We start from the raw sequence: 26,986 nt of genomic DNA on the forward strand, positions 1-26,986 counted from the left end.
CCCACTGTTGATGTCATCCGTCCTGAGACTTTTCCCAAGGATATCCCCATCACTCATATATCCACCCACATCGACTTCAGAGGACATGTCCAGGTCACTGCTTGCTTTCTCACTCATGTCAATTTGTGACATGTTTCCCAGCCGAGAGACAGCAGCTCGACGCAGAGGCGTTGTGTACATGAACCTGGAGGGGTCCGTGTGGATGAACCGACTGGTACCGCTGCGAGGATAGCCAGCGCCCAGGGAGGGAGCATCCCCAGCTTGAAGTCGGGGACACGCCTGGCCCAGCCTCCAGGTCATGGGGGTGGGACGGCTTGTCAAGTTGGGTATGGTCCTTCCATTCACTTCCGTTGTCACAGTGCTGTCAAATGTTGTCTCCAGGGTGCTGTCAAATAAAATGGAGAAACAATGCTACTATGGTTCACATGGAGCCACTGACCATGAAGGCACAAGACAGGAAAGGCCAGAATTCAGAGTCATTTCTTCGCAGAACGTTATTTTCAGGAAAGCCAAATTATACATTCATAATGAGATTCTAAACACCTCTTTAGATGTTAAATTGTGGGAAAGGGCATTCATTTGCAGTTTTTTGCATTTTTGCTTTCAAGAGAGAGATCATCATTAGATTTTAGATTAAAAACAAACAAACAAATAAACATTGTTCCACATTCTCAACAAACCTTGTATTCACCCTATTCTGGAAATTAGCTACAATGATATTTGAAAGTCTCTCTACCACTCTTTCTCAGATGCATTTCAACAGCAACTTCTGGAGGCATAAAAGTCTACTTCAAAGTGATGGTGGTAGTTTCAGTAGTGAAATCAGTTTGAATGGGAAATTACACTGAAAAAAAGGTAGATAGGAGAAAAAAAGTCCCCATGTATGTGCTGAGAAGTAACCCTTTGGTTGTCATGTAAAATTTGAGTGAGAAAATAGTAAAGGAAAACTAAAATTCCTTCTTTCTCTTTATCAGAAGTTAAGTGCCTGATGGTAATTTTTGTTCTTTACTGGCCCCAAAATATGCAGAATTGAGAAAAACCTGTGGCTTATCTGGGTCCCACGAAGACTGGACATAGTCTCTTCTAAATTCTGCCTCAAGTCTGCTATGTTTTTCACTGTTCTCATTCTTCTTGTTTCAGGGTCTTCACCTAGAGAAGTAACACAATAATTCACTTATTATTCTTGTCATTTACTGTCCCGAGAATAATTATACACATATATAAATAATATAAATTATTTTCCTTAAAAGTAAAATGATAGGTAGGAAATTCCAACTGATTATCACCTAAAAAGTATAATTCTTCATTCTACAAATAAAATGTGAATAGAAACAAATGTAATGTTACAAGTAATAATTCAAGGTGGAGATAATGCAATAATACTTTATAGGTCTATGACCTTAATCACTGCAAAATAAGAGAGTCATTTGGAAATGCAGTGTATACTACTCCATGTTACTGAGCTTAATTTAAAAATATGACCTTATTTAAACCCTAGTTATTTCTATAATTACCTGCTTCTAAGTGTATTCAGAACAGTTGAGACAAACTTGCCTATGAATCAAGTACATATTTGGAGTCTGAGATAAGATAATAGTATGAAAGCCTTTCCTAATAGGAACAATATCTTTTTTCACCTCCTTCATTTTAATTTTAATTTTTATTTTTTTCTTCAGTTACAATGGCTTAGTGCTTTCTCTTAGTTCTTCCTTACCTTGTTCATTGAAACCCTGCCTAGCAGTTATATCAGGGGAACATCCAAAGATTGCCACACTCCTTGCTTAAGGGCAAAGGTAGTCATGGGCTCATTGGCGCTGTGCTGCACCTGGTTATAAGGACAATTCTTCCTACTTCTGCTGCACTGGAAGAGGTCAGTGTAGGTGCCGCCTGTATTGGCCATTTCTTGCTCACAGAGAGCCCCCTGGGTCATGGCGATCCTCAATTCCCTCAGCTCACCACTGACCATATCCTCTGCTGTCATCTTGGCAACAAGGCTGGCAGAGATGGCCCCACGAAGCATGGCCCGCTGCAGGGGGTTCCTGGGGTCCTTGAGATTGCTGATTCAGCTGTGCACATGGTTCCAGTACTTCATGTCTCAGCTCTTGAGTTCCTGTTAGATATCATCTTTGATTTCTGATGCCATCTTGACAGTGACTCCATAGTCCTTGTCATCTGCCATCAAGGTCTCAGAGAGCATCTTCACACACTGTCCAGGATAGAGTCCCCCGTGAGAGAGCAGGGTGCCAGGAGGCAGATGGAGGGAGCACAGGTGGAGCTCAAGGGGCTGCTGAGTGTTTTGGGGGGTCTCCACTTCCGATGTGCCATTTTATCCTTCCATCGATGGCTTTTGGGCCCTTCCCCTTGTTTTTTCCTTGGAAGAGAAAGGCCTGCCTCTGGCTTCCAAATGAAAGAGTCAAGCCCATTTTCTTTATTCTTGGCTTCTTCTCTTTCCTTTCCTTTTTCTCCTTTGGGGAGTCCACTTCCAGTTTTTGATGAGGATTGTGGCCAAGGACACCACCTGCTTATCTGAGCTGTGCTTAGCCCATTAATAGGGACACCAATCCTGGTTGTCTGAGTAACTGGTGCACATCTGGCAGCTGTTCCGCTTCTTCAGAAGGTGAAGGCTCCCTTCCATGTTCATCTTAGCTACCATCTTCTCCAGCTTTGGGGCGATTGTCAGCAGCTCCTCTTCCTGGCCTATGTTGGCCCAGGGGCAGCAGTGGGGCCACTGGGAAGGAGGCACAGAGGCAGAGGACATGCAATCTGGCCAAGGCAATACCTGTTTAAGTCTTTTATTCTACTAGACTCATGGGCCAAGACTTACAGCATTGGATAGCTTTATTTTTAATTATGTCTCCACTTTCTACAGGGAACAAAACATACACCCACATGTGACACTAGAGTTCCAGTAACATCATAAGCTGAACTGACAACGTGCATAAAGCACATGGACAAACAGCTCCTTCAGAGTGACAGATGCTGGCCTTTCACAACCACTACTGTCATTTGGGGCAGAGATGCCACTGAACCATTAGTTTGTGGCCATGCAATACTTCCAAGGCCAGTGGCTGTTTGAAGCTAATGTGTCTGGATAATAATAACATGGCAAGAGAGTAGAGAAAACAGCTTTTATTCTGTTTAATTTAGGCTCAATGAGATGTCCAATGATGAGAAAATTTAATAAGAAAGGAAGAAGAAAAGAAGGAATTCGAATGAATGGATTAAGAGGGGGCAAAGTAAAGGGAAGGAAGGGGAGGACAGAAAGCTGATGGAAGTAAAAGAAAAAGAGAAGGAAAAGTGAAGTTAAAAAATGGCATACATTAAATTCCACTATGGAAACTGTCATATAGAAACTCAAGATGCATATCTATAATCTGTTTTAAGAGTCTAGGTAGATATTCAACCTGTTAATTTTTTTCCACAGTACTCATGCCAAATTTTAAAAAATGCACACCAAATGCACCGTCTAACACTTATAATTGTAGGGTTGGGGATTTCAGAGACTCTCTCGCCTTATTCTTTAGCCAATGAACGAGCTCATTTATGTCTCACTATGGAGATGGCCTGATGCCCCGGCCTGAAACCTCCAAGAGGTTTCTTCCTTCCCAGTAAAAGATTATCCTTCCGATAGTAGATCCATCTAAATGTAAAAACATCTCTTACGACGGGAATAATTTGCCTCCCTTAAACTTCCACCTAGTGTCCCAGCGGCTCTGAAACCAAATGAACAATTTGACATGATCTTTTCCACAGCATCACTCACATATTGGAAGACAGCTCCTGCTAATTCTCCTATTTTCTTCTTCAGCCAAATATTACTACACTGTTCATTGTTCCTCATTCTGGATGGTTGCCAAGACAACCACCATTCTGCTGCCAGTCTATAAATCTCTTCCTTTCAATTTACAAATTAGTCAAATGATTAAAATACGCTTAAAAGCATTATGATTTCAAACTTAGGAAGTACTGAAAAATTTCCCTAGAGTAAATCTATTTTTAAGAAATAGTAAAACACATGTTGTGCCCTCATGCACATGGCATAAACCTTTCCTGCACTAATTCAGGTCACGCAATCTCTAACCTTATAGATTAACATGCGTTTAAACTCAGAACTCTAACCATATTCTCCCTGGAAATTCTTTCCACCCTGCTCTTCATAAAAATAACACAGCCTATTGGGGAGATGGCTGGAAAGAAGTCTACCTTTGACTTCTAAATAATCTGCCAGAACCCTGAAGAAAAAGGAATATTTTGTAAGGAAAATCTTGACGGGCAGAACAAACATATCATTACATCAAAGGAAAGGCAGAGGTAAAGAAGATATTTTATTCAAAGTGGACACAGAAATGGTGAAGAGGCAGATTTGAAGAAGCACTAAAGCCTATGTTCATAAGATATCACACAGTATGGAAGCCTCTGCTTCTCAGCGATGGTAAGAGATGAGAAGTCTTAAAGGAGGACAGTACTGAATTGATCCTATTTTGCAGGGAGAAGGGAGTACAAGTTGCTGACTTTACACAAGGTCCTGGAATACACCATTATATGTCCTCTATCACTGATACCCTTCCCTCTGGGAGAACTTTTAAGTGAATCTCAACTGCTTGCCAATTGGCATAATATTAATTACACTGATATTTGAGAACTATTTTCAATATTTGTTTTGTATACACTTTAAGAATATTATATTTTCAGATATTCAATTTTACCATTTTTTTTTCACATTTTCATCTTTAAAAAAGTTCCTCTTCCAATCCAACAGGCATCTAAGATCCTTGGAGTCTTCCACTTGAACCCATTCCATTATTTGTTTGCATAGTTTCCCTCAGGTTTCAGAACCATAACCAACCCCCCTTTGGTTTGTCTCAGCATGATATCCACTCATGACACTGCACTACTGATAACAATCAGACCAATGGATCTTTTCCTCCCAGCACTTATTGAGCAAAACATAATTGCGGCTTCATTCATGTCATGAAAGATAGTAACCGAACTAAAATGTGTTCCAGTACATGTTCTCAATGACCTACAAAATACAAGATATTCTTAAATGCACTTACAAACCTCCTAAAGATTGCTCAGGTCTGAGGTATCCTGTAAATTTGTATCCAAATAATGTCTAGAGGATTGAGGGTGGGGAGGAAATTACAATTTAAAAGGTCAAATGTAAAAGCACAAATAAACTCAACATTTAATTACAAAAGTTAGCAGAAAATTGCATAGGAAGAATTTACTTAGTCACAAAATTGTTGTCTCACTCTCACTTCCATAATCTCAAAGCCAAATAGGATTCCTGAAGGAAGCCTCATAAGTATCAGACACAATAGTAAGGGCTTACAACCATTTTCCAGAACAGTATGTTCTGCAACTCACGTGGAGTTGTTAATGTTTGTGCAAACTGCTCTCTCATGCTTGTCAGGTCTCCTCTGTGAGCAGGGCACAGAATAACAGGCTCCATTTGGTGTTTCTGCAATTCCACTTACCGGCAGACAGACCGTTTAATCTGTGTGGCCCTGCTCTTATTTTCTAGGCTTTAATTACACACATTATAATTAACACTGCCAGCACTGTCATCTTTTAATAGGAAATCAAATTACATCTGAAAGAACCTGATTCAGAGTATGATGTCCTCTACACCATCCACATTACAAATGCTATTAGTTAGAGAACAGCTCCCTGATTTATTTTGAGAAATAACCCTAATTTTGTGGAGGACCTCAACAGTGATTTGGACAGAAATTTGTTATCTCATCAGTTATCTTGTAAATATATTCTTATAAAGAGCTATGGTGTAGACCCTAGTCTGTCTGATTTATTAGGATATTCAAAAGTGAAGAGTTGAAACTCAAGGAACCCTGCCCAAAAATTAACTTGGAAGAGGCCATTTTGAGCCAGAAGCAAAACCTAGTCAGCCACATGGCAGAAATCCTGAAATTCCTGTGGGCTATGGGCTTGCAAATATCCACCAACTTAACATGCATCAATTATCTAGGGAATTGCATTGGGATGCTGCATTATCCTGCTATGATTATTCATATCAGAGCTATTGGAATAAAACTCTTCCTCCTACTTTCTCATTTGCATTTCTGAGTACTGGTATAAGTGGAAAAAATGGCTTAAAGAGAATAATCCCACAAAGTCAGTAGAAGCTCACTTTAAAAACCCTGGAATACACAGACTTCTATTGAGAGATTCCCTCTGACAGTAATGCTCCAAGTTACTTATGCACAGAAAGGCATGTGTCATATATACACCCACCCACAGCATGCTATACCTTCACGGAGCAACCAGCCAATACTGTCTGGGGAGGCTCTCTGTTCATCTTTGAAAACACTTACATAAGAAGTACTTAGAACAAGACAAATGCTCCCATTTTAAAGGCAAGAGATGCATATCATCGGATTTTACAGTTCCCTAGGAGCAAAGAAAGGAAAAGATCCTTAAGGGTCAGGACTCCCTGCCTTGCCTTTGTACTGCACACGGGTCTGTTGGAAAGAGCAGTTCATGACAGAAATAACACAGTGGTGTAGAAGCAAATCTTCAGCCTCTGAGCACCTGGTGTATTCAGATTCAGAAATCACCATTTCCGCAGCTGTGGACACATTACTCTTTTAAAGCCAAACTAACATTAAAAATTGAGCAGTAATTGCCTCTGCTGCCTCTCTAAGCTTTGTGCTTCTAAAGCTGGTTCCAACTTAGATTCCAGAAAAGCTCATACAATATCTTCTAACAGAAGGGCCTACAGAGAGAATAAAGGCAAACCTATATTTAGCATCAGTTGTATGAATCAGAAACGGACAGATAACTGGTTGGGTTCAATTCTTTCCAATTTCAGGAGTCCTCTATGAAGTATTTTGTGAAAACACACATTGACATAAAATATGAGTTTAATGGTTTAGTACTTGTGGATTTTTGAATAAGGGACTATTTATGATGTAAATACCCTTCAGTGAAGCACTGAATTCAGGTATAAAAATGTATCTAGTTTGGTTATTCAGGCAAGTGGCAAACTAGCAGTTAAAGTTTAATTACAAAACTGAAAAATGACTTCAGACATCTTCATATCTAGTTAAAGATTATTTCAGACGTTACTATTGAGAGCCATGTAATCAAAAAGGCCCAGTTTGTAAAGTATAAAAGCAGTTCAATTATCTACATAGCAGTTTAAATGTACACACTTAGGAGCATTTTTTTTTGCCAACCACCGGAAAAAAACACACAAAAAACCAACACCCCAAAATGTATGTGAGTAAAGCTGTCAAGAGAGGCCTCCGCATTTTTTGAAAGTGTTACTAGATTCATGGTGCTTGTCACTGAGGTCTAGACAAGGGCCACGTGCCACTGAGGCAGTAGAGGAAACACTTGACTATACAGAAAATTTACTCCTGAGGCCCTTCCTTCTTCATTATATACTGGGGGTGAGGTTCCCTCGAGAGAAGTTGAAGGAAAAGTCCCCAATAATGACTAAGTAAAAAACATGTTTGGAGTCTTAAAATATTAATGCTTACTTATAGATGTCTCGAATGTACTGGATGCCAAGGCCAATAACGCCCAGGGCAGATTGGTGCTATTTACTTTCTCCAAATAAACTTCACCACTAGTTATCACAACTCAGCTTTACAAAGAAAATAATTTCAAGAAACAAGGAATTAAAAACAATTTTTTTTTAGTAACTACAGTTTAAAAAACAGCAGTCAGAAAGAAGCATGGAAGACATCTGGCTCATGCAAATGTGCCGCTTCTTAAAATGCCATCCTCATGTTAAGAGCAGACCTGACTTACCCATGAAGTCCGTGTAAAGTGCCTGTTCCAGGTCGCCCAGCATGGTCAGGATCACGTCCTCGTCCAGGTGGGCTGTGCCTTCCCGCAGGCAGCTTTCCCCCTCCTCCTCCGCCCAGCTCCTGCTGATGCTGCTTGGCTTGGAGGACCCGTTCTCATCCTCAGACCGGCTGTCTTCATCACTCTCACCTTCCAAGCCTTTCTGGGAAGACCAGTCCCCCAAGCTCTCGCTGCCTGACTGGCTGGCAGGCAGGAGGCTCCAGGCCCCTGAGCCGCTGGTGTGGTACAGAGACTGCACAGACCGCGAGAGGAACCTGGACAGCAAGGGCCTCTCCGCATAGTGGGATTCCCTCTGGCTGGCTTTTGCAGCATTTCCAAACCAGTTGGAAATGCGCACAGTGGGTCTCCTCTCCCCCTCACTGGTGAGGGAAAGATTGGTCAGCGACTTTTGTTTCTGAAGGCAAGCTCCCTTCCTCCTTACTTCTTTGCCTCGAAACACAGAGAGTTCAGCTGGCCGCTGCATGGTTCTTCTAGTGGTTTCTTCTTTTCAATGAGACTTCACATCGTCTCTTTGCACTGAGATGGCATCTGGCCTTTTTGGTTTTAATTAACACATGCACTTCAATAAAAGCCCAGGCAGGCTCAAGCGTTCACATAAGATTCCAGAGCAATAGCACAATTAAGTAGCTGGCCACACTTTAGCTTGCTACATCAGTTCCTGAATCAGCAGTACTTACAGATATTTTGCTTGAACATCTGAAGCAGAAAAGAGTTCACCAAAGACGCTGTTCCAGCTGAAAAGTAACACAGGAAGCCAACTACGTTTTCCCATCTTCCTCCAATCGCAGGTCTCAGCAGGGAGATGGGTCCGTATTTCCCTCTCTTGCTTCTGTGCTCCCAAACGCGAGCTAGTGAAGCACCAGCTATGTCTCTTGCTTTTTTTTTTCCCCACCTCTCAGCAGCCCTTCACTGATTTAGGTCTGCAGCCCCTGACTCTCGATGAGCTGACAGAGCAGCATGTACAGCCTCTGCATCAGAGCCCCGTCAGAGCAGAAATTAAGCACTGAAGCCCAGCCCTGCACGAGCGTCTCGCATTTTAGTATTCCACCTGCATTCCCAGATCTATGGCTCTTCCTTGCTGCTGCAGTGGATGCTGCTGGCTGCCATGGCAGCAAACATAGTGCTAAATTAAACCAGAGGCACCGAAGCGCCCGTCCAGCCTCAAATGCCACAGGTTTCAAAGCCAAGGCTGAATGAGAGTCTGTACTATTAATCTCATGCACATTTAAATCACTCTTGGCCACCCAGTCTCAGATGCGGACACACACACTCACAAGACTCACACACACAGCACTCACTCCCCGACACCGAGAATGACAGACTAATTCTCTTTAGCTCCAGGCAGCTGAAGCAGGCAGAGCTGCCTTCTGAATGTTGGGATTTGTGCTGTAAGAGCACAAATCAAATTCAAGAGTGTAAAGGACCTAAAAAATGGAGCATGACATTCCGGCTGGCAGATAATGCTTTAAAGGAAAAGACTTCACTTCATCTTGTACAAATTCAAGGGCTTTTCATTCTGAGCTATTTAGGAAAATCCTAATGTAACAAAAAAATTATGATTTCTTTCTATAAAAAAAAAAGTAGCAAGCAAAACAAAACACATACACAAAAGGTTTCCCCCCCAATATTTTTACTCAAAGCATGAAATGGAAAGTTTATGGCCAAGTGTGTCAAACATAATGATGTGATAAAAAACATAATATGTATAATATATCTTTTGATATTGAGCATTTTTCCTAGTCTAGTCCATAAATCTATTGCCGCATAACCAAATTTTTAATATTTTGATAAAAACAGAAAATTAACTAAGATAAATTTCTGACATCTATCCTGTACTATACCACAATCCTGAAATTCTGATTTTAGGAAAACTTTTAAAATACTTACCAGGTATAGTAGAGACCATACTGAGAGCTAAGGGGAAAGTATTTAAAGAAAAACTTTTGAGGTTTTCTGTCCATAAGCATTCTTTGTTAAGAGGGGAAAAGTGAAGAAATATATAGAAATATTCACATGTCATTGAAATTGTTTATAAATCCCTATCATTGTCTGCACTAATATGATTAAATTAATTCTGGTATTTCCCCTCAGAAAAATCAACTACTTGAAGTGCCCAATCTCTTAATTACATAAATTAGTATATTGTTGTATATTGCCTATACTGTTAAATATGATGACAATTTACTTTGCAAGGTTAACTATTCCTTATGCTCAGGCTCAGGGCACACCATCCCTAGTTCCATTCTACACAGATGCACAAAAGGGAATCAGTGATTAGTTGTGATAAAAAAATTTTCAATTAAACACACAAAACTGTGAGTTATAAATACTGATTCTCAATGTTTGCTCTTTAAAAAATAAATAGAACTTATATAAAATGTGTTCAAATAAAATGAATACACAAATGTCAAATTATATCAATGGATAATTACCCTTCTAAAAACATCATTTTTCTAAATATTTTTTAAGGATCAAAATGCCACTTCTATTTGGATTTCTAATCAGAACTTTTTATTTTTAGTAATTGTAACTCAATGAATCGCCAGGCTATGAGATCATGGTAAATTTGGTGAAGTTCCAAAACTTCAATTTGTCTGAAAGGTATTACACTGGTATATTGTCACATACTCTAAAGTTTTACAGATTCACAACCAGCGAATCCTTATGCTTTAAATGTCAATACAGTTAACGTTCTGTCCTTTTTTATACAAGGGTGCTTGTGTACCATTCATCTTAGGCCAGTGGTTCTTAAACTTTAATGTTCACAACCTCTTGGAGGGCTTATTAAAATGTAGCTTGCTGGGCCTCAGCCCCACCCCTCCTCACTCAGTGGGTCTGAAAGGAGCCTGAGACTTTGTTTGTCTTACATATTCCCAGGTGATACAGACATTGCTGGCTCTGGGACCCCATTTTGAGAACTATTAAGCTAAGACTAGAGTTTTTCAACTGGGGGTGATTTTTAACTGGCTCTCTCAGCAATATCAGGAGATATTTTTGGTTGTCATATCTGGGATGTGTGATGCCCCTGACATCTAAATGGCAGAGGCCAATGATGCTGCTAAACACTAAACATCCTACAGTGACAGGACTCCGCCCCACAATAAAGAATTATGCAGACTCCAATGTCGATAGTGCCAAGGTTCAGAAAGTCTGGTTTAGACTAAGTTATATTGAATTAACAAACTTACAAATTTCAGTGGCTTACAAAAAACACACAAAGATGCACATTCATGTCCATTCTATGTAGCCTGCCTATTTGATCCAGGTACCCTTTATGCTAAGATCCAGGCTAAAGGAGCAACTCCAATCAGAGACATGTTGATCTCATGAGAGAGGGAAGAAACAAGCAATCCAAGCAATGGCTTTTAAAGTTTCTGCTTGGGAATGGCCCATGTCATACTTCCACTCACATTTCATTGACCAAATCAAATCACATGGTCAACCCTGATTTGGTCCACCTATTATTCAAGGTAATGTCCATCACTAGCTACACATTTCCCCCATCTTTCAGGTAATTTGTGGATACCATCCCAAAAGAACTTTTCTTGTTTTGAGGCAAACCATTCAGAGACCCAATTTTCCATTTCTTCATATGTTTTTAAGTGCTGCTCAGAAAGTGTGTGTGCCATTGATCAGAACAAGTGGTAATCTGAAGGAACAAGGTCTGATGAATACAGTGGGTGGGTTAATACTTTACAGGCAAGATCTTTTAATGTGTCTGTAACTGGTTTTGAAGTGTGTGATGGTGCATCATCATGAAACAAAATCAATTTGCCATGTCTTCTGGCCCATTCTGGTTGTTTCATGATCAAAGTGTGGTTCAAATTGATTATTTGTTGTCAGTATTGATCAGTATTAATGGTTTCACCTGGTTTTAGAAACTCATAATACACCACACTTCCTGATCCCACCAAACACAGAGCATTGTCTTCCTTCCGAAGCGATTTGGCCTTGCAGTCCATGTTGATGGTTGACCTGGATCCACCAATGATTTTGTGCATTTGGGATTCTCAAAATAAATCCACTTTTCATCACCAGTCACAATTTGATGTAAAAAAGACTTTCTTTTGTGCCGTTGAAGCAACATTTTACTGATCACTTTTCGGTTTTCCATTTGTCTTTTGTTCAGTTGATGTGGCACCTATTTTCCTTCCTTTAAAATCTTTCCCATTGCTTGTAAATGATTGGAAATTGTTTGCTGAGCAATGTTTAATCTTTCTGCAAGTTGTTTTTGAGTTTGACATGCATCTTCATCCAATAATGCTTATAATTGTTGGTCTTCAAACTTTTTTTGTTGACCTGGACGTTCTTTGTTTTTCACATCGAAATCATCACTTTTAAAGCATTTAAACTAGCGTTCACAACTATCTTGAGATGGAGCATGTTCACCATAAGCTTCCCAAAGTATATGTTAACTTTTTTTTCAAAATAAAGTAATGAATGAAAACTTGCCGTAAATGCTTTTTTTGGCATCAAATTTGACATTTTTAAGTGTAAAAGCATCTATTATATTAACACCTTCAGCAAATTTGATATATGAAGTTTTGAGACTTGCTGTCAATACAACAAAATAGCATACATATCAAATCGCATATATATCAACATATGTGTAACTCCATCTATTGAAAAAAATTTGCATTATTAACTGGTACACATAGTAATTATAGTAATATTTTCCCCTGAAAATACATCAGTTCATAAGTATACCCTGAACAATAGCAAAGAACCCACTTACTGCTTCTCTAGAGGCAGCTATTTCTGCTTACTTTGGGTGTATATTTATACATGACTGCTGTATTTATACTTCTTTGAATTCACACACATAAATGTATGTAGGTGAAAGAGGAAGCCTAAATGCATAGGAAACAAATAAGACCAATCAATACTAAAAAACAAATCACTCTAATCATGTCACGACCTAAAACAAAGTAAAGTTTCTATTCTGTTCTGAATTGGAAATCCTTTCAACTCTTTAGTAAACATGATTATAAAGTGACTAAGTAAAAGATCTAAACTGATTTAAGTTACCCCAGATCAATCTTCTTAATCTTTCTAAGCATTAAGGAAAAAGGCAACTTAAGTGACTATATACAAAGGTCTTAAATAGAAGATATTTCTCATTATTCAATAAGAAGTCTGGTAGGTCAGAAATAATACATGCAACCATTAGCTTATCTCTCTATTTAAATGAAATTCTCACTTTTAAAATGATTTCCTGATTTCATCCAATTATTTTATTACTTTTTTTTTTTTTTACAAATGGCAAGCCGGCTTTGCTGATACTGAGTCAGTCTGGCATCTAGTAATGTTTTTCAGTTGAATATAAATTCTAGATAAAGATTAAAAAGGCATTAAACAAATGTCACACATGTTGGTAGATGGTCTTATGCAAAAAAGGGCAAGTGTGAACCTATGTAGAAAAAATTAAAAACTTTCTTGAATGATTCTAGTGGAATGAAAAATAAAGCTCACTTTACATTTGGCAGGATCTCCTGGCACTGGATGAAAGAGATGGTCTCTAGTGCCAGATTCCTTTTGTCAATGAATGTGAGAATAAAACCCAAGCCAAAGCTGTAAAATCTGAACTGTCAATTCAGCCAGATTTGTAATATCAAGGTCATGGCATGAATCTTAAAAGGATAGGCTAGAAGCAAGAATCTCACTCACTACTTGCCACACATTACATAATACATTTCACTGTATGTTATAATTAGTGGATTGCACAAAGGGAACTTCTCTGAACACTAGTTGGAATGGGGTTCTTGCAATACCTTGAGGAAAAGAATGCTCTACAACTTGCATGGGAGAATGAATGGCTTTTATTTGCATGAAATTATATTCCTCCGTTTTCAAAGTCCCATTTTCCTTAAACCAGTCCTGGAAAATGTGTAGCTGTGGCTTCAGTAGAGCTAGAAGCAAAGGAAGTGCCCAGAGTTTCCATTCCATGGTGGGGCTAGGTCCCCTGTAGCATCAGGCCAGTTACAGGCCATTAGTCCATTGTGTGTGGGATCCACATGGCCATGAGCCATGTGGGCAAATGCAGAGCATGAGAGCCCCTGTTGGGGCGGGGCGGGGTGGCTCCTTTGTTCAGGAACTTAAATATCAAATTTTCCCATGCTTGCAGTGTCCAGGCCTACTTTGGCCAATGCCCTGTTCCCAGGTATGGCTGACAGACAAGCACCTTCCCACGTCACCTAGACCTTACTGGGCATGCATCTAAATTGCAGCTTTCCTTTGCTTCTTTCCAGTTATTAATTAATAACCAGGCAATTACAATGATATTAGAACCATCATCTTCAGATAAGGTAACTATCACTAGTTTTCTTCCCTAAGAATATGACAAATAGTAATAAATAGAATGATATACATAAGGACTTTGGAGGGATGTAAGACTTGTGAAAGTTTTGAGTTTTCTCCAGTATGCCATTTTATTGTGTGTCCCTCATTTCTGATGCTTATCTATCTTCACACCATAATTTAACTACAATTTTAACTTCCACTATGTTTTTATAGCTTCACCTGAGTTACTGCTCAGTTGAAAATGTGAACAGCAAAGCTTCCCAGATAACTTAGTGAATCCTTCTAACAAATCTGCCTCAAGTTTGTTCCTTAATGGTATCACACATCATTCCATGTTATGTCTCCCAGGTTATGCAATAGGAATGCTATTTACATTTGTTTAAATACAAAAAGGATTTTCCCATAACAGAAAATTGAAGGGAAGGTAGGAGGAATAGTTTCAAATGGCTCTTTCAGGAGCTCAGTCAGACATTTTCTACAATGGCCTTGAGCTCACTGTTTCACTCTCTTATGTCTCCTCTATGTAGGTTTCACTTGAATGAGAGGGGAACCACCAGAAGCTCCAAGCTTTATTTTTAATATCTTCAGGTCTAGTGAAAAAAAATCGAGTGTCTCTTTCCTAATAGTCTCATGAAAATTTCTGAGATTGATTGGTTTTGAGTGAACTGAGTTGGGTCACATGTCCATTCCTGAAAGACTGACTGTGGTGAAGGCAATTGGTTGTTCTGATTGGATCTGCTTGGGTCAATTTCATTTGGCCCATGTGAACACAGAATGATGAGGCCATGGCCCCCCTCCCCTCAAAAAAATCAAGGTGCTGCTATAAACAGATGGGGCAATGGATGCTAATCAGGCAAAACCACACCAGACTCAAGGTATGGCACTGTGAAGCCCATGGTGCTTAAGATATGGGGCTCCTAACTGTTTGAGTCCCTTTCCTAAACACCATATGTTATTTTGTATTTTTTATTTTTGTATTATTTTCAGACTCCCCCAAAATGTATGGACTTGAAAAATTTACAAAACCTGGATCTTATCCTGTGAAGGCTAACTCAATCAGAGTTCTGTATCATTCAGGCTATTTCACTTGGGGAGCAGGACAGAATTACCCTCTATAAGGCCCCCACACTAACTATTAGCAATAAGAGTTCAACAACAATAGCATTGAAACTTTGGATTATAGAAAACCCATGAGCTACCAAGATCTCAATAAAGTTAGGGAAAATGCTGTTTTATGATAAGAAACTAATGAAAATCATAAGGCAAGTAGAATTTTTTTTCCAAATTATTTTCATTGAAGTTATTTCATTATTCCCTGATTTCCTTGTCCACTAGAATTCCAAAATATACATGTGTGACCTTCTTTTAAGTCCTATATAACTCTCTATAGTGAACTTAGTTTTTCCGATATGCCTAGCAATTTGATTATTTGACATTTTAAAGTGTATTTTTCTCTTACTCTTCTATAAGAGAATTCACATCTTAGTCCCGTTTGCTTTCCCAATGCTTTGCATGCCTGGCATGTATAAGATCCCAGATGATAATTACCAAGAAGATGGATGGAAAAATAAAACCTTACTCACAATAAATCCTGTGAGTTTAATAAGCATCAGAATAGTCACATCACAACAACAGGTACCAAGGAACAATTCAACCAGCTAAATAAAGGCAGTGCAGAGGCCAGAATTAATTTTTCTACTTTCTAGAACACTTATCTTCCCATATCTTGTATTGTATTGGAAAGAATATCCTGTGAGCCAGTGTAAAGTAGGGTATGGCAATACATTGAAGCGCTTATGTGGTCTCTGGTTTCTCTAGCAGCCAGAATGAAGAGGCAATCACAGAAATAAGAAAGAGAAGGGAAGCTGGAAAAGGGCTGAAGAAAAGTTGTTCTTTTAATTAAGATTGAAGAGATGGTAACATCCTGTGTGCTAAAGAGAATGTTTTGGTGGAGATGGAGATATTAAAGAGGAATGAGAGAAAATAACCCAGGAAAAGGCAGGGAAAGTGGGTATACATGTTGTACATTGGGTAGATGTGGTAGCAGGAGGATGTGAATTCTGTTCTGTCTGCTTTAATTTTTTTCAGTGAAGTCAACATCAAGGTCATTGGTTAAGAGAAATAATGGGAGACGTGGTATGTAGGTTTGAAAATAAAGTAAAAAAGTGCAAAAAAGAGTAAATGGATCAGAGAAATACAGAATGACTGCTGGGCAGCACTAAATATTCACTCAAGATCATAGTCATGAAGGTAAAGTTAGTCACATCAATATGTGATGTGTTTTCTCCAAGTCCATTCATTGCTGGTATGGACTAGGTGGAGAATTAAATGTAACCAAGTCTGATTTCATCAAATGCATACATGAAGTGAGAAGTTAAGGGATATGGAAAAGTAAAATTATATTCAATTACCACAGGAATTCAGCTGATTAGGTGGCGGGGAGGGGAGTGGCAGAAATATACACAGAATTTGGGGAGGTAGTAGAATCAATGAATGGAAATCCTAGTAGAACCAGTGGTGGAGTAAGGAAACAAAAAGAACACTGATAAGAGCAGAGGTTGTAATCAGCAAAAATGAGGTGCATGGAAGTCAATTTACAGAGAAGTTGCAGATTCTAAAGATGCCTGGATCGAGGGTATGACCATGAGAATAAGTATCTCAGGAGGGATTAGAAGACAAGATCACTGAAGAGAAGGTCAGGATGTGCTAGTCATCCTCTCAGCATTGGTCACTGCTGTACCCTCATCCAGAGGTCTCATATCATGGAACTCAAAGTATAGCTTACTAACCATAAGTGCGTACCATCTCCCTTCGGCAAATTTCAAGTTTGCATGGAGAGAAATTTTCACTACAAATAATAGTAGAAATTACACAATCAGATGAGCCTCACTTCAGCACTTATTTTATGTTTTAAAAAATATTTTTTTATTGATTTCTGAGAGGAATGGAGAGGGAGAGATTGAAAGAACATCAGTGATGAGAGAGAATCTTTGATCGGCTGCCTGCTGCATACCCCACACTGGGGGTCAAGCCTTGACCTCCTGGTTCATAAGTCAACGCTCAACACTGTGACACACCGGCTGGTCAGTTTTCTTTCTTTTATTGTATTCCTACCTAAATCACAAGCTCAAATCCATGATTCTATATAAATTAATTATTGCTACAAAATAATATACACACCTTCTAATATTATTATATTATGTTAAAGTCTAGTTTATATTTCACTTTTAAGTAGTATCCCATTAAAACATCAAAACATTAAATAAAAATATTAACCTGAAATATGAAAAAATAATCTAGTGGTAGACAGAATAAGAAATGAGAGAAAAATCAAATAGGGATTATTTATTTAATCAGAAATACTCTTTGATATATTAATTTCAGAAAAAAAATGTTCCTTTGTGAAATTCACATAAGATTAGTATTCAAACTGTACTAAATGCATTTTCCCTTACAGATTTGAACTCTAGTATTTTATAGGCATATTGAAGAAATTCATGAAAAAATAAATTCATGAAGCGTATGTATCTTCATGCCATGCTAGGTTTAAAAAATATCTAGTCTCAATGTGGATGTGCATCATCATTTTGCCCATGGGGCTATTGGAGCTATGGGAAAGGTAATACTCCCCCCAAGTATTTGGAAAATCTACAAATTCCATCCCCATAGCTATGCTTTGGCATCACCATTTCTACCTTTCCCCTGCCATGGCCCATGGTAATAGTCACACGAAACCTCTGATGCCTAATGAAACCCCTGGTGTTAATTCCAAAAGGAATCTTGGGATGCTGTGCTGTCATTGTCAATATCCATTGGCGGTTATTGCAGTGATGGCTAATGCTTGCCAAAGTGTTTCAGGTCAGCCAGGTAGGAAGTTTCTTAACCCCCAAATTTGTGATACGGTTATTTTCATGAGCTTCAGAGCAATGCTCTGCATCCTTGGAGTACTACAGTAATATTTTAAATTAAGCAATTATTTTAGGTTTTTTTTTGGAATATTAAAGGGCTGAGCCAGAGATATTTTGGGATAACAGACATATTTCTATTCCCATGTATCCTTATGCTTAGTAACAGATAAAAATGTTCTTAAACTCTCTTTCCTATTAGGAGCAGTATATTTTGCTAAGAGCTTACTTAGTTACTCATGTACCAAATTATCTATAATAATAAAAATGTAATACGCTAATTAGACCAGATGTCCTTCCAGACAAAGCCAGGACTGCAAGGGATACCCGGGTCCCAGGTGCCTGCTGACAGCTGTAGGGAAGCCCGGGTCCCGGGTGCCAGAGGGAAGCTAGTGCCGGCAGCCAGAGGAAGGAAGGCCTACTCCTGCATGAATTTCATGCATCAGGCCTCTAGTCCTATCTAATAAAGAGGGAATATGCTAATTGACCATCACACCATCATAAAGATGGAAGCACCCATAGCCAATAAGGAGGGAATATGCTAACTGACTGCCACACCCTCAAAGACGGTGGCGCCCTCAGCCACAAGATGGCAGCGCCCAGTCCCCTCAGCCCTGCCAGGGTGGCAGGCACATGGCATGGCCAGGCCCGCCCCCAGGCAGGTCTGGCCGCTCTGCACGCCTGCCTCCAGAGTTAGCCTGTCCCCTCAGCCCCCCAGCTGCTTAGGGCTGGCCTGTGGCACAGGCAAGCCTCAGATGGTGGCTGCCCAGCCACTCAGGGCCACCCGAGGCTCAGGTAACCAGGGCTGGCCAAGGCTTGCACTGCCAGCAGTGGCAGCAACAGAGGTGTGATGGAGGCATCGCCTTCCCCTGATCACCAGGTCAACTCCTGCTCCTGAGGACTCCCGGACTGTGAGAAGGGGCAGGCCAGGATGAGGGAACCCCACCCTCCAGTGCATGAATTTTCATGCACCGGGCCTCTAGTATGTAATAAAATTACACCAAAGGCCTTACATATATGCTTAGGCTTATGGATCCTAGGAAAAGCATTATACTAAAGTTGAGAATTCTGTTTTGTACACTTAAGTATCTGACAAACTGTGTCTAGGGTATGTATATGTACTTGTTTTCTTACATTATTCATATATTTTAAAATATTTCCGTAATTAGATATTTTTAATAACACACATTTGCAGTGTTCTCAACAGTACAGAACTGAAGATACGGCAGGTTGTATGGTCATGAAAAATGAACACTGACACCTGATCCTCAGTACTTTTTAAAACTCTAAATATATTCAAGGGTTGCCTTATTAACAATAGAACATTCTCTAGGTTTTCTCTTATTATATTCAATTTGAACAAGGGCAACAATTACTTAAAATACCAGGCTCTGAAAGCACTACTGTTCTCTACAAAAATCTTAACAAAGAGATCACTCTTAAACAGAACAACCAAATACCTAAGAATCTGTGAAGCCTGAGATGTACACAGTCCATTTACACTTAAGAGGAATAAGATAGCACAAATGTGATTTAATAAAAGACTTATGCAGAGATTACAAAAATTCTGAGGCTTGACCCACCCATCAATCAGGTTACTTACCAGATATCTCCTCTAGGCACTGCTTAGCAGTCTTGCTGTATGATAAATCCATCTTGGTAGGACTGGTACAGGAGTCAGCAGATGATAAAGAAGTACCTTCATTTTCTGAATGTGCTCTGGAATTAACCAAGAAGACAGAAACAAATAGCAACTGCTGTTACCAGTGACTCATTCAAGTTCTTTATTATAAGAAGTCGACATATAAAAGCTTCCTATCAAGGTAAGTAAGCATTTCTTTATGACTGGGGCATTCCAAAGCTGTTTGAATACAGGAGAATTTCCCTGCCCCTCCCTACTCACTTCTGAAGTCTCCTGTATTCTATTCTACTTGGGCTTGTTTCTTGTGGGCCTCTGTACCTTCCTCAGCCTGCTGTCTATAAAGGAAGGGGGAAAGTCCTCTGAAGTTTTCTAGGATTTTTATTACTCGCTGAATAAGTTTAAATGGAGAGTATGTAATGAGATTAGAGACCCTAGGGAAAGCTTACTGGCTGCCTGCCAAGAAGCCTGGAGTTTTGGTGCCTTGGTGCACTGGCTGTGAGCCAGGCTTGGCTTAGAGTCATGCAGGCTCAGTATTCTCAGACTGATCTCACAGAAGCTGAGTCACATTAAGTAATTCCCCGAGATGGCTGTCTAAGCCCAGTGCCAACAATTCTTATCAGAACAAGACCCACGGCTGTCACAGGAGCTTGAGTGCTTGTGGCCACGCTGGTTATAAACATTCACAGTATCTCCCTCTAGGAAAATCTGTATGGAGCAAAAGAGTATTCAGAATGTATTTTGGGAGTTGAGTTTTTGCTTTGCTAAAAAATAAAATCCTAAAAAGTATTCCTCAGGAGCTGACTGTGGCTATCTTCCTCTGTATATAAGACCTAGGATGCAATTCCATTGGCTGAGCCCTACGTCCCCTACCTGAGATGCTCCTTTATAAAAAGGATTCATGCTTCTGACAGCTCGGTCATGTCTTAGAAGCCACTGTTTTATTTTTAATGTGGCAGTGCGTAGTTCTGGCTGATTCACCCTTTAATGAGATTTTGGTTTAAGTCACAAGATATAATCTGATTTACCCTGTTTTTAAGTTCTTTAGTGTATTTTCCATGGTATTCCCTATATGAGTTACCAACATTAGTGATGAAGAACATGGAAAAAGTAGACTTCAAATAATTACAAAAAGGACTTAGAAGTCATCTTTGATTTGTATACACATCTAAATGGGCCCTGATCTTGGCTCTACATACATAACAAGCCAGCCATTTCACCAGGATTTCTACCTCATTATTTGGAATCAGGTTTTAACTCGCATATCTAGAGGCACACTCATTGCTAACTGGGATATAAAATTTATACAGATGTTCAAAGAGGTTCAGTTAGTATTTGAACACTCCCAGCAGGTCCTCTGTTTGGGGGGATGCTTCATTCCAGTAAGATAAAATGTGTGGGGATTAATGAAACAATTTATGAAGACTTCAGAATCAATGATATCCTCTAATCATAAGGTGCATTTTGACATATTGCAGTGGAATCATTCACTGTTCGCACATTGTAATTTCCTCATATTTGCTAGAAAAGAAAAATGAGCATCATGATGGTCCTTCAAAATATTCAGCAGACGCAGGCATGCATGCACCATCTTACTGCTCATTTACAAGATGGTCAGCATGTTACGAGTACCTACTGAAACCATAAGATGTAGCATTGTGAAAATTCCATTTAATTTCATTAAGAGTTCTAATAGGCCAGGCCCTTTGGGCTAGTGTCTGTTACTGAGTTGTAGTGGTTAAAAGTCTAGACTTCACCAATGATTAGCACAAAAGCTGTTTCCTGTTTATGTGTATTTACTATGTGCCAAGTACTATGCCTAGTGTTTTACTTATGGCATGTCACTCAAATTTCACAACTATCCTGCTGCTGTGGTTAAATGATTCCCACCCAAAATTCATATGCTGAGACCTAATCCCCAATGTAATGGTATTTGGAGGTGCAGCCTTTGGGGTGTGCTTAGGTCATGCGAGTGGAGCCCTCATGAATGGGATTAGTTCTCTTATAAAACACTCAATCAGAGAGCTCCCCTGTCCTTCTGCCAGGTGAGAAGGATGTCATGGTGAGCCAGGAAGCAAGGCCTTCACCAGACACCAAATTTGCCAGCACTTGATCTTGGACTTCCCCAGCCTCCAGAAAGTGAGAAATAAATGTTTGTTGCTTAAGCCAATCAGGATATAGCATTTTTGTTACAGTAGCCAGAATGTATTAAGATACCTGCAATGTGTGTGCCATGGATAAGTTAAGGCCTCTAGAAGTTTAACGTTTTGCCCTACATAAGAAGCTGGTAGATACATAAGCTATTCTTAAACCTATAAATACTATTCTGTTAACCACTACCCTACAGTTGAACTTCATCCAAATGCCTCTGGACACTGAGTATTTTATTACATTTCAGGTTCCCTTAGCTGAGAGTTAGCTCAGTCATGAAGTTAATAACAGACAATATTTGAATGTAACAATATCCACTAGTCTATACTAAATTTTAATCTTTATAATTTAAGTTTTACTGGTAAGAGAAAGAAGCTATTAATTAATGTGCCATTTATTTTTTTTAATAAATCTTTATTGTTCAGATTATTACAGGTGTTCCTCTTTTTTTCCCCCATAGCTCCCCTCCACCTGATTCCCCACCCCACCCCATGCCCTTACCCCCTGCCACTGTCTTCATCCATAGGTGTAAGCTTTTTGTCCAGTCTCTTCCCGCACCCCTCACACGCCCTCCCCCCTGAGAATTGTCAGTCCACTCCCTTTCTATGTCCCTGATTCTATTATATTCACCAGTCCATTCTGTTCTTCAGATTTTTTATTCACTTGATTTTTAGATTCACTTGCTGGTAGGTATGTATTTGATGTCATTTTGTTGTTCATAATTTTTATCTTTACCTTTTTCTTCTTCTTCCTCTTTTTAAAGAACACCCTTCAGCATTTCATGTAATCCTGGTTTGGTGGTGATGAACTCCTTTAGCTTTTTCTTATCTGTGAAGCTCTTTATCTGACCTTCAACTCTGAATGATAGCTTTGCTGGGTAGAGTAATCTTGGTTGTAGGTTCTTGCTGTTCATCACTTTGAATATTTCTTGCCACTCCCTTCTGGCCTGCATAGTTTCTGCGGAGAAATCAGCTGACAGTCGTATGGGTGCTCCCTTGTAGGTAACTAACCGTTTTTCTCTTGCTGCTTTCAAGATTCTCTCTTTGCCTTTTGCCCTTGGCATTTTAATTATGATGTGTCTTGGTGTGGTCCTCTTTGGATTCCTCTTCTGTGGGGTTCTGTGTGCTTCCTGAACTTGTAAGTCTATTTCTTTCACCAGGTAAGGAAAGTTTTCTGTCATTATTTCTTCTAATAGGTTTTCAATATTTTGCTCTTTCTCTTCTTCTGGCACCCCAAAAATTCGGATGTTGGTACGCTTAAAGTTGTCACAGAGGCTCCTTACACTATCTTCATATTTTTGAATTTTTTCTTTTTGTTTTTCTGGTTGGTTGTTTTTTATTTCCTCATATTTCAGATCTTTGGTTTGATTCTTGGGGTACGTTGATCTACAGTTGAGTTTCTGTATATTCTTTATTTCAGACAGTGTATGGTTAATTTCTGACTGGTCCTTTTCCATTTTTTTGGCATTCTCATTAAGGTCCTTGAAGGTCTCACTAAGCTCCTCGGAGGTCTCATCAAGTTTCTCGGCGGTTTTTAGAAGATTCTTGAGTAACCTTATAAATGTGGTTCTGAACTCTATGTCATCCATTAGTTTGCTTTCCTCCATTTCTCTCATTCGTGACATGTTTCTTTGTCTCCGCATTTTGCTGCTTCCTTGTGTTGATGGAGTGGCTTTGTGTGGTAGGTGACCTATAGGGGCCAGTAGCTCAGCCTCCCCAATCACCTGAGGTGGATGCCTTTGGTACACCCCTTTGTGGGCTGAGTGCAAAGTCTTGGTGTAGTTAAGCCTTGATTGCTGTTGGTACACTGGGAGGAATTGACCTCCAGGCCAATTGGCTGTGAGGACCCGCTGTGTCTATAATGGAAGAACTGCTGCGCTGGAGACACGCTTATGGTGCAGGACTTGTTTCAGTGGGGCTTTGGTGCTTACTGAATCTGCCTCTTGAATGTGTCACTTATGGATGTGAGGAGTTGAAATCTGGTGTCTCACACTGACCACTAGGTACACTGGCTTCTAGATCTCCAATGGGGTGCAGGTCAGTTACTGTCTGAGGCCACCCAGCAGGAGCTACAGCAAGAACTACAGTTTTCTCTTCTTTGCTTGGGGTTTGGAGGTTTTGGAGCTGTCTGACCAGGGCTGCAAGTTTGCTAGGTTAAGCTGCGATAGGGCAGACCATTTATATGCTAAAGCCGCTGCTTGGAGCTTGGGTGGGTTCGTAGATTGTGCAGGGCGGGGTCTCAGGGCGTGACTAGGCTAGGGCGTGGCAAAAGCGATGGCTGCCAGTAAGCCGGCTCTGCAGCTCTGCGTCTCCGACCGTGTCCCCACGTCCTGCGCCCCAGCACAATAAACAATTGTTCCTGTGCAGCCCTGCAAGCAAGCCTCCCTCACTTTCCGACCCCCACGGCAGACAGTCCAGCTTCTCCCCGTAGGAGTTTGGGTCCCCCGCGTCTCCCCAGAAACTGGAGTTCAGAGTAATCGGGAGCTTGTCTTCCTTCGGGTTGAAAACAGCTGCGCTCCCAGTCACCCGTCGCCAGCCCGATTCACGCGTCTCCGTACCTCAGCTTTTCAGCGCTTGTGCACCCCTCAATGCTGTTTGCTCTTTCCTTCTAGTTGTAGAACTTCCACTCAGCCAGCTTTCCCATGGTTCTGGGTGATAGACGTTTTGTCTTTTAGTTGTAGTTTTGAAATTGTTGTGCGAGGTAGCAATTTAGGTGTTTACCTACGCCGCCATCCTTAATGTGCCATTTAAAGGAACTCAGCAATAAATTCCAGATATGATCAATCTTCAAATTTTATATATATGGATTTATATATTGATTTATATTTTTAAAAAATCTCCCTGTGGATTCATCTTGATATGATTATAGTCATAAATGTTGGTACAAAGAACTAGTTTGAGTCAACAATATTATTGAATGGGCTTATAGCTCCTGCTTCACAAACCTAACAAAATGGAATGAAAAGCAAATATCTTTCTAGAACCATCAATAGGCATGCTTTCTTCTCTCCTTCCTGGTGGAAGGCAGATAGATGACAGTCAGGGCCCAGGCCAGATATGATAATATTTATATACTAGAGGCCTGATGCACAAAATTCGTGCAAGGGGCTCGGCCCTCACAGCCGCGTTGGATGCCTTGGCCCACACAGCCCTGGCTTTGTCTGGAAGGTCGACCAGAAGGTCGTTTGGCTGTCCAGAATAATTAGCATGTTACGATTTTATTATTATAGATAGTAATAGATAATGAGATAAATCCTATATAATAAAAGCCTAATATTCTAAGTGTCCGGTTGTCTGGTTGGCCGTTCAACCAATCAAAGTGTAATGATATGCTAAGTCCACTCAACCACTCGCTATGATGTGCACTGACCACCAGGGGGCAGACAGTCGACCAGTAGACCAGTCGCTATGACGTGCACTGATCACCAGGGGGCAGATGCTCCAACAGGTAGGTTAACTTGCTGCTGGTGTCTGGCCAATGGGGACTGAGTGAGATGAGCTGGACATGCCCTGGAATCCTCCCATGGTCCCTCCTAGGCTGGCCAACCTCCCGTATCCCTCCCTGGCCCTAATTGTGCACCAGTGGAGTCCTTCAGCCTGGCCTGCACCCTCTCGCAATCTGGGACCCCTAAGGAGATGTCGGAGAGCCGGTTTTGACCCAATCCCGCAGGCCAGGCCGAGGGACCCCACTGGTGCACGAATTTGTGCACTGGGCCTCTAGTAATGATTTAAAGATGTGTGTGTGTGTGTGTGTGCCAACATATTATTTATCCATTTAGAAAAAGTGAGGATCAGTGAGATCTTGTTTTCTGCACAAAAACAAATCAGGGCTCCTTAGATAAAAGCTGAAGCCATAGCAGTGAGGGAATAAGATCAACTAAGAACACCTGCAGCCAAAAAAAAAAAAGGGGGGGGGGGAATTCTCAAAAAATAATGGGAAAGAAGTCAGCTTGAAGGGGCTTCCAGTGGCCAAATCGAGGAAAATTTAAGCATCAAAACAAATAGTAATATCAGTAGACTATGTTCCATTAAATACAGAGTGGGGCAAATGGAGGTTTACAGTTGTGAGTGCATGAAACACAGAGTTTATTCTTGTGTTATTATTGATTAATTATTGTATTATTTTCCATATGAATAACTGTAAACCTATTTTTGCCCTACCCTTTTGCCTCAACATAGTAATCCATTAGTACACACAATTTAAAGAGAGAGAGATGAAAAGAGATATCTCTTTCTTAAAGTGGATGCCACGGCCTAAAAGTAAAAGAAATAATCTTATTAAAAATCATTTGTCATCCACTGGAGCAAATTATTAATTCAGGCAAGAGACCTCAGTGGATGCTAAAATTTAAAGGTAAAAGTAGATTAAGTAATAGAAATTTTACACACAGTCTCAAAATACTTAGTAAATAAAAATGGGGCAAAATAACTCTAGAATAGAAAACCATGGCAGACATTCTCTTAATCAAGTGATCAATTTGATACCACCAAAATGGAAACTATCAATACTGTATGAAACCTAATAGAAAAAAAACACTGAATTATTTCTGTGACAGTCCAGACAAATCAAATACATATATATAATACTAGTGGCCCAGTGCACGAAATTTGTGCACAGGAGGGAGGGTGTCCCTCAGTGTGGCCTGCACCCTCTCCAATCTGGGACCCTTCGGATGTCCAACTGCCAGTTTAGGCCGGATCCCTAACCCTAACCCTAGGGGATCCGGCCTAAACTGGCAGTTGGACATGCCTCTCACAATCCAGGACTGCTGTCTCCTAACCACTCACCTGCCTGCCTGCCTGATCACCCCTAACCACTCTGCCTGCAGGCCTGATTGCCCCCAGCTGCCCCCCGCCAGCCTGCTTGTCCCCAACTGACCCCCTGCTGTCCTGCTCACCCCCAACTTCCCCCACTGGCCTGCTCGCACCCAATTACCTCCCCGCTAGCCTGCTCGATCCCACCTGCCCCCCCGCTGGCCTGCTTGCTTCCAACTGCCCCCCCCCCCCCAAGCCAGCCCGCTCACCCCAACTGCCTCCCCTGCTGACCTGCTCGCCCTCAAGTGTCCCGCCTGCCGGCCTGCTCATGCCCAACTGCCCCCGCTGCCAGTGTTCACCCCGACCTGCTCCCCAGCCAGCCAGCTCACCCCAACTCCCCC

General features: G+C 40.6%; 1 protein-coding gene and 1 pseudogene across 3 annotated transcripts in view; both read right to left on the reverse strand.

The window, feature by feature from the left end:
• Positions 1-26,986, reverse strand: part of NAV3 (neuron navigator 3) — a 607,457-nt gene that overhangs the window by 160,536 nt on the left and 419,935 nt on the right. For both annotated transcript variants that reach the window (XM_080659233.1, XM_080659232.1), the window contains exons 9-11: positions 19,645-19,760; positions 1,041-1,149; positions 2-385 (exon numbers count right to left, since the gene is read on the reverse strand). In XM_080659233.1, coding sequence (XP_080515359.1) covers positions 2-385; positions 1,041-1,149; positions 19,645-19,760 — 609 coding nt within the window. The remainder of the gene's footprint in view (position 1; positions 386-1,040; positions 1,150-19,644; positions 19,761-26,986) is intronic.
• On the reverse strand, positions 1,747-2,758 carry LOC308243316 (transcription elongation factor A protein 3-like; annotated as a pseudogene). Its single transcript has one exon. The product of its transcript is annotated as a transcription elongation factor A protein 3-like (transcript).

This window comes from Plecotus auritus (assembly GCF_963455305.1).
Source record: "Plecotus auritus genome assembly, chromosome: 3".
In the NCBI taxonomy this organism is placed as follows: domain Eukaryota; kingdom Metazoa; phylum Chordata; class Mammalia; order Chiroptera; family Vespertilionidae; genus Plecotus; species Plecotus auritus.